Genomic DNA, 9,333 nt, shown 5'->3' on the forward strand with positions numbered 1-9,333 from the left:
GATATAGGATAAGCAAAAATTAATAAAAATAAAAAGGCAGACTAAACAGATTTCAGAGGCCACCCAGTACTAAATACCTATAAATCGTCACTCCGACAACTGTCGTCGTTTTCCGCCATCAGCCTGTTATTCTTTCGACAATTCGACAAACAGCGACCCATAGACTCGATAAAAAAGATCTTATGGAAAAATTGATAGTTTTTAAAAAGTTAGAAACGTTGACACTTGAATACTTGATAGGTACCCACCTTTTTCTAAACCTACCATCCTATTTTAACATACTTATTACTTAATCTAATATTAATATACTTACAACTACACTAAAGTTTCAACTTAAAAAAAATGTATTGTGAATAATTAAGTTTTGAGGTCTAAGACAATTTCAGTGTTTGCTCCAGGTTGGGCCCGGGGCCCCCCCAAATGTAAGTATAAGCCTCGAGGTCCGTGTGCGACGCACACTGCACACCCGGTTTTTGGGGCACTGGATTCAATCTACTATCTATCATTCTACTATCTAGATTCTAGATTCTAGATTCTAGACTCTGAACCAGCCACTATTTTTTAGTGAACCTTGACTCAAAATGTGTAGTTCGAAATTGAAAATGTGTTCTACGGATTTGAGAAGTGTGTACTAATAAACAAGACTACTTTCTACCTACTAGGTTCCTACACTATACATAGGTACCAACTAAAAAAAAAAATAATTTTTAAAAAGAAAACTTTCTGTGATGACAAATATAAATTGTTTTAAATTACATTTCACCAAATAGATCTATACTTCTCTCATTTTAATTGTGAATGGTGAACACGCCAGATATAGATACTAGATTTACTTATATTTAGTAGTGTTGGTCAGCAATAAATTTTTAATAATCGATATCGTATTTATTTTTCTGATATGGTATAGCGATATCGGAATTTTTTAATTGCAATTTATAACAACTATAATAAATAATAATATAGACACATAGTTCATAATGCTAAAATGTATTGACTAATCGAAAAAGTGAACACCGCCCTCCACCCTCTTAGAAAAATTGTCTGGATTCAACTCTGCTCTGAATGCTCTAAACTCTATAGAACTAGATTGACTTGATTCCGTGTAACTTCTATATTCTGGTTACGATTCGTGCATCTATATAGTCACTTGTATCGCTGTAAATCTGTAAATGTAATATTTTGTATCGTGTCAAATAAATAATATAATGATAAATTAATAACCACAAACTAGGTATAATACTGAATATTTAATCATACTAAATATTTGGTCATTTATAGAATAGAGTTAGTTGTCATAACTAGACATTGGCACAGCCAGTAATTTCCTGAGGTCACAAATCTATTATATATGTAGGTACCTGTATTATAATGTTGTTGTTAAATACCTTACACCTATACATTACACCTGATATGATGAATACTCAAATACAAGTAGGAACCTATACTTTGACTCGAGTCTGAAATCTGCATACACGATTTCCCCTTCTTGCTATGTTTGAGCCAACGGTATTTGTATGACGTTTACAAGCTTAAAAAACGACTAGATACCACTGAGAATTGTTCTTCGGTATTGCTATGTATATATAATATATATATATATATATATATATATATATATATATATAGGGTGGGCCTCGGGAATAAGGCTAAAAATATATAAACATAACACTACTATTGGCCCTATTCCCGTGGCCCACCCTATACATATATTTTTATATTTATTTATATACACATATAGGTATAGGTGTATCGTATATGTGTAATAGCTCAATTAAAATGGATTTAAACGTATGTACATTTTGAATTTTAATAGACTACATCCTGTTTACGTACGTATTAATGTATATTAATATTATGTTTATAACTTATAAAATTTTAATATTATTAAATTGATGTTTATCTGGGGAACAACTATTATACGTTTCATTTATAAAGTAGGTACCTATAGGTAAATTAATTACTTTATACTAACAAACAACAGTCCAAGTAAACTATAATGTGTGCCCAGTGCTGCAGTAGTTTTTCGGTCAGTGAATGGAGTAGACGGCACGTACTCTATGTATACAGTATAGTTTAGTAGTTACGTGTACATACTATATAGTATTATATTTCTATATTGTTTTAAGGAGAAGATAATAACTAATTAAATTTGTTGTTCCGCGTAATAGTGAAGAGATCGTGTGAAACATCTACCTATATTCTATATGTATTAGCACCTGGTAAACATTTTTTTGTTTTTCATACAAGCACGATAATCACAACGATCTCGGGAATTTCTTGCGATCGTAATAATCTTTTCTGACCGAACCACTCAATATAGTATATATAGGTGCATTGATAATATATAACTGATGTACACGTCTTATTTGGTCACTGCAGGTTAGTGACAGTGAGCTGCACATATTATAATGACAGATGATCTGGACCAATACATTGACAGTTACTCCAAACAACGATGGAAAGTTTTCGCCTTGTTGTTGATGGTCAGCACACCTGGGATATTCAATGCTATCCAAATAGCGTCGTACGTGTTTCTAGTCGACAAACCTTCATACTGGTGTGATATACCGGATTTGAAATCAGCAGGATGGAGCGACCGGATGATAATAAATGTTTCCACGCCGTAAGACTAAATCAGAATAATTTTATAAGTTATAGATGACCGATAATGGGATTTTAGGTATCTATATACAGCTATAACTAGGTTCAGGTAGTAGGTATATAGACAACTCCGTTCATAAGTCTATTTTTTGGAAATATCGTTGTGATATTTTAAAAACTAAATACAAAGTGAGTACAAGCTTTCGAGAATTTGACTGGTTTAAACGAAAAATGGACGAAAAATACTATCATAAAGATAAACTAGTAACTGCGACTACCTACCCATAATAGCCGTATGACATTTTATATACCATATAGGTATGTAGTTGATTTTTTTTTAAAGACCTGCAACTCTCAACACGTGGTGGCCGGTGGGTAGTGGCACATTACAGCCATTCTTACATCTTCTTACTCCCAATACTCCCATTACATTTTAAACATATATCATATGATCCTTCAAACGTACAGTAGTCTCGCTAATCTGGACTAATTGGGACCGGACTCTTACCGGATTATCGAAAATCTGGATTAAACGGAATGATGTTTTTTTCTAACTTACTAATAAATATAAACAAAAAACACCTTATGTATTTATACAAATTCAAAATTTGTTGATTTACAATTTTACATTACACATTGTAATTGTTATAATTATGATATATGTATTACATATGTACATATTATATCAATACAACTTACAAATTTAAAGAAAATTTTAAAAAATAAGATTGAACTCACTTGAAAAAATAATACAGACACAATACATATCGATAATATTGACATATTGCAATCGAAACGATAATATCTTAACCATGGGTATTTCCGAATATATACATTATACACGAGTAGTGAGTACTAAAGCACGAAATGTAGATTTCCCGGATTAGCAAGAGGCGTGACTCTACTATACTTTCATTAATAATTGTAATCCCCTTAAACATCTCTACCTGTTAAAGACCAGTAAAAAAAAAAAAAATGTCAATTAAGTATAATATGATATTATTTATTTATATTAGGTCTACTCTTTCTTTTGTCCAACACTACACTACTATATTAGAATGAGCATAAATTCTCTTTTATTTCTATTGCTAAGCTCTTAGCCTGTTTCTGAATTGGCCTATTGTGCGTTGTCAACTGCACCTGGAAAAAATACTGAAGCACAAGCCACTATAGGCACCTTTAATTATTCGGTATCGACATTCTCAATAATGAAATATATTATGTATGTGTATTTTGTTTGCATTTATAACTCAAATAAAAAGTATATAGGTAGGTATTCATTTTATTTTTTATTATACCTAATTCTAAATGACTAAAGTTTATAAGGCGTAATTATTGAAATAAACCCTTTATCTAGACATTCTAAACTACTTCGGTTGCTGTTTATGAATAGTTAATGCCTACCTATACAGTATACTACGTAATTTCAACAGATTTGACAGAAAAATATGAAATAGCACAGCAATCACGTCACTACGATTACCTATACAAAAACAATAGGCATGCAACCTTTATTATTGACTCAGAAATTATGTATTGATGCTGCTTTTTAGACATCAAAAATTAACTAAATTATTATGTAATAATGATGATATTAGTATTTTTATATTAAAATTTGTTATTGCAGTAACTATAGTGATACTATGGTTAAATCTTACATTTAAATCGTATAAAATCCCTAAATTGGAAATTAATATTTTCAGATATATACCTATTAAATTACCTGCCTCATTGATACCAAATATACGAATATTATATATTTTTAGATATCAAAATTATTCATCAGAAAAAATTGAAGAATGTTCCTATTACAATCAAAATTATTCAATACTTGCCAAAAATGGTTACAATTGGTCTATGAATAATTTAGATACTGCCGATTCTAAACCTTGTCAGTATTATAGTTATAGCACCAGAGAATCTGTTGTCACTGAAGTATGTTAATATTATTTTTTAAAACAAATAATAATGCCCGAACATTTACTATTAAACTATGTTTTGTTATAACTGGTTTTAAAATGTTTTAGTGGAATTTAGTTTGTGATGATGTATCGATGAAGTCCAATGTCCACGCCGCTATGGCTTTTGGAAAGTTTGTTGGTGGACTTTCATTTGGTTCTATTTCGGATGTATATGGCAGAAAGTTTGCTTTCAATTTGGCAGCTTTTATTTACATGTTTTCAGGACCATCTGCTGCCCTGATTGATTCTTATGTATTATTTTTAATTGCGAGATTCTTGATAGGTGTAGCTGGATCTGGAATTTATGAATCATCATACACAATATGTAATAATAAAAAAAACCTTAGTAAAAATACAAGGATAATATTTAAAAAAATAATACTTTATGTTAATTCTAGTGACTGAGCTGACAAGTGGTAAAACTCGTACTTTACTTTGTCTTTTGATGAATATATCGTATCCAATTGGTTATATTTTGTTATCAATTATTGCATATTATGTGAGGCCATGGAGAATGTTGCTTTTAGTTTTGTCATTGCCCATATTTGGATTGTTGATACAATGCTGGTAACAATAATTAACAGTTTAATTATTTAATTTTTTAATTCATATGATAATATTTTACTATTTTTATGTAGATTTTAACATATTAATATTAATTTAATTGCTTGTATAATAAATGATAATTAAAGTAAATATATGTATGCATTGCCTAGGTTTCTACCAGAATCTCCAAAATGGTTGCTGTCTCAAGGAAGAAAAAGCCAGGCTTGGGTGGTAATGGCTAAACTTGTTCCGACTGCAATTCATGCTAACATTAAAACTGATAGCCAAGATAATGTAGAAATTAGTAAGGTTAGTCAATTACTATTTTTTAAAATTAACCACCAAAGTAATTTCTATTTTTATTACTTACTTTTTATTAGTTAAAAGTTAAAAATTATAAGTATTAAAAGTTTTGATGAGCCAGGCAGAGGACCAACGTTCTACTGTACCGCGACCCCTCGATCATCTAAGAATTAAAATAATTAAATGCTTATAAAGTTCTATAACTTACTATAAATAATTAACTCATCCTTCGAAACTTGATTTTTATATACTAAAATTGTCAGAAAAATATTTGATTCGGAAAATGAAATGGAAATTGCACGATGACGTTCAAAAAAGGAAAACACTTAAAGATTTATAATTATTAAAAAAAGATATTTTTAAGAATGTCAATACATTTCCAAAAAATTACTAATGAGTGTTTACCTAGTACAATATTCAAGAATATTACCTTGTATTATACTATAGAAACAATTGTTAATTGTTTAATGTTCTATGCCTCTATGGTATTATAGTGACAATAATGGTCATTGTTTATAATTTATACCATGAGTACCTACATTTTATTAATATTTTTTAATCGTTCATACTTTGCGTAAGATGTTTAGTGGTTACTTATCACTTTCATAAATAAATATAATTTGTTCAAACGAAGTAGACAACAGATTGCCGTGGAAAATGTATGGAGATCTTGTCAACTTATATGGCATTGTTTTCTACACCGGACTTGTCAGCAAAAACAGTTATTTCTTTATTTTTTGGATTATCTTGTGGCTTATCTTATTACGTTATTGGTAAGTCATATTGGACAATTATATCATATATCTATATAGTGTAAGCCTATAAACGTTTTTAATCTATTTATTATATAATCTTGAATATTCTAAAATAAATACTGTTCATAAATTCTAGAAATATTTTAATCATTTTTTCAAGAAACCCAATTAATTCTGTTTATGTTGTTGATTAGCATTGAACGGGGATAATATAACTGCTGATCGTTACATATATGTTGCGTTGAACGGAGTTGTTGAAGGTGTATCATATGCGTTAACTATTCCTTTATTTCTTTATATTGGACGCAAAACAGCAGTTTCATCTTTTTTTTTCGCATCAGGAATATTGCAACTGACATTATTGGCAATACCACTTGGTATTATACATAATTATTTGAACCGTTTTGTTATTAATATTTAGCATTTATTTTTTTTGTTCTCAGAAAAAGCAAACATTTTATTATGTGTGACTTTAATGGGAAAATTTTTCGTGAGTGCCTTATTTTCAGCCATCGTACTCTACGTATCAGAATTATATCCAACTACAATCAGAAATACTGGTATCGGAGTATCATTGACCTGTTCTCAAATAGGATCTATTATTGCACCATATATAGTCGAACTATTGGTAAATAAATCATGACAATTGACAACCGTGCATGATTACGATATTTATTATTTAAAATGAAAGTTTTCAATTTTCCATTGATATTTTTATGATTAAAGGGAGCTAAGGCATGGTATATTCCGAGTACTGTGTGTGGGACACTTAGTATCTTTGTTTCAAGTTTGGTTTTACTGTTGCCCGAGACAAAGAGGACAGTATTGCCAAATACTCTAGAAGATATGAAAAACACTAATTCCGTCAAACTTAGCAATTGTTTTAAATTTTAATTTTTATGTGGCTTTCTTTTATTTTTTTTTCTTCCTCGTACAGCGATTTTATTTTTATATGCACTTAAATGTATAGACAGTTCATAATGAGTAATAAATCTTTGAATTCGAGAAGGTAAATTTATCACATGCATTGTTTAAATGTATTTTATTTGTTTGAGGAAGAAGGATGAAGAACGCAGTTTTGATACCAATTTTAGTAATTATTTACCTATTGAATAAAAAAATGCTACCTATACTTAAGTCTTAAATTACTGTTTGAAAAATACAGGATAGTTTTGATAATAAATAAATGCCTAGTTTATTCTTATTACCTATACTACCTACTTATATAGTTTATTCAGTCATAGTTGTACAATGTACATATATAAGCAGTGGCGCGGTGCCTATTATATTTATATAATTTTAAAATTTGGTATAGATTAAGTAACATAGCTTGGGATTTGAGTAAAATCATATGTAAATACATAATATAAGTACCTACTTGAAAATATATTAATATGTGCTATGCTCATTGTTTGTAGGTACGCATCGTAAACTATATAATGTTGTGAGTCAAATTTTAAATCAATATTTTCTGTACATTCTTTTAACTTTTTATTGAGAAACATGATTATTATCAAAGACGCAATTGCATAATATATTAATATTTATGGTATTGATAAAATATTTTTAATATTTAGTCAATGGTTATTGTTTATGCTCAAAGCTCGGAACTTTATGCAATAAACAAACAATGAAATAGTGTATGCATACGAAACATTTTCCAGTAGGTAAGTACCAAATAAAGTATTTAACTATTTTGTTCTATATTATACCAGAGTCCAGAAGTTATATTTTATTAAAACATAATAAAAAGCATTACAAGTGTACAATGACTACAATGCCTATAAAGACGAGGAATGATAAATATATTTTATATTTCAATATTTTTAAAAATTATATTAAATATACAAAAGTGATCATTTTATCGGACAGGACCCGTTTTGCTCAAATTTTGTTTTTATATGACTCCCGTTTTGCCCAGGCTAGTTTAGACCAATTTAAAAATAAGTTGGTAATAGTTCAGTAAAATATTATATTTTATCAAACGCCAAGAAGAAATGACGTAGGTGTGAGGGGTGGGGGGCCGGGTGTGCACTGGCACCTTTCGAAATTTTGTAATTGGGGCCCTAACATTTAAGTTCCAGAGCATATGGCCCTTATTTTATATGATGTTACTAGAATAAAATGTAATTTTTTTTAAAAATATTTGTTGAAAATAAATCTTGCATTTCCTGATAAAAAAATAATAAAACTTAAAAATTTTTAAAACTACGTGAAATAACTTATTATGATTATAACGGCTTGATGTTATTGAGTATTGACTAAAAAAGTGCAAGTACAAATAATAAATACATTTTGCAATTATCTTATAGAAATAGATATTAGATCCAAGAAAATATTATGTAACTTAGTGCTAATAATAAATAATAATTATATACCTCTGGGCTCTGATTATATAGGTGCATGCGTCTTGTTAAGAGATGGCCCAAATTAAGAAAAGGGCCCAAAAATATTATAGGCACCCTCCAAAATTCAGGTCTGCGCACGCCTATGAGAAATGGTACTAATTATCACTAAAAAAATGTTGTTATTTTTTCTTGAAAGACTAATTTAATATTTTTAAATACAGATTACACAATTTATATGGATGGAACTTTTCAATATTTTGCACGATTTTTTACTCAAATGTTTATCATTCGTGGTTTTAAAAATTGACATAATATATCGTTAATTCTTAGTCTACTTCCCGATAAAAAGTATGAAACATACTTGCATACGATAAACACAATAATTATTGATAAATGTAAAAAAATTAATTTGGATTTTTTACCCAAATATATAACTATTGACTTTGGAGTTTGGACTGGTCATACAGCTGTTGATGAAATATGGCCTCTATCAAAGAGGCCATATGATATCGTTTTCATCTAACATTATTAGAAATATTCAGCTGCAACAGAGTATAAAAAAAATGCAGACATTGACAAATTAATTAAGTACACTTTTGGTTTATTATATTTGGACTTCGAAAAAATGTCAGATTGTTTTCTTTGATGCTGGAATACCCAACTGACAATAGAGTCACTAAATATCGTGCTTATTTATAGTAAACAATTATATTTCTGAAGATAGTACATTTACATGTACATGTAATTCAGCGAGTATTACTCTGCATACGACAAATGCGTGCAAGTAATTTCATTCGTTCTTCAATGACCATTTTTATT

General features: G+C 29.2%; 1 protein-coding gene across 1 annotated transcript; it reads left to right on the forward strand.

Moving 5' to 3' along the window:
* Nucleotides 1-1,920: 1,920 nt before the first annotated feature.
* LOC111033402 (organic cation transporter protein-like) lies at nucleotides 1,921-7,353 on the forward strand. Its single transcript, XM_022314104.1, has 10 exons — nucleotides 1,921-2,219; nucleotides 2,380-2,623; nucleotides 4,368-4,536; nucleotides 4,629-4,887; nucleotides 4,961-5,129; nucleotides 5,279-5,417; nucleotides 6,049-6,184; nucleotides 6,361-6,543; nucleotides 6,610-6,794; nucleotides 6,893-7,353. Exons 2-10 carry the CDS (start codon nucleotides 2,409-2,411, stop codon nucleotides 7,058-7,060), a joined length of 1,623 nt encoding a protein of 540 aa, XP_022169796.1. The 5' UTR covers nucleotides 1,921-2,219; nucleotides 2,380-2,408; the 3' UTR covers nucleotides 7,061-7,353.
* Nucleotides 7,354-9,333: the final 1,980 nt, after the last annotated feature.

This window comes from Myzus persicae, unplaced genomic scaffold, assembly GCF_001856785.1.
Source record: "Myzus persicae strain clone G006 unplaced genomic scaffold, MPER_G0061.0, whole genome shotgun sequence".
Taxonomy (NCBI): Eukaryota; Metazoa; Arthropoda; class Insecta; order Hemiptera; family Aphididae; genus Myzus; species Myzus persicae.

Excerpts from the sequence above, each read along its gene's own strand:
- LOC111033402 (XM_022314104.1), top strand. The coding sequence starts at position 2,409 with ATGACAGATGATCTGGACCAATACATTGACAGTTACTCCAAACAACGA. Across the intron at positions 5,418-6,048 it reads ATAATGTAGAAATTAGTAAG|ACAACAGATTGCCGTGGAAA; the intron begins GTTAGTCAATTA and ends CAAACGAAGTAG. Across the intron at positions 6,185-6,360 it reads CTTATCTTATTACGTTATTG|CATTGAACGGGGATAATATA; the intron begins GTAAGTCATATT and ends GTTGTTGATTAG.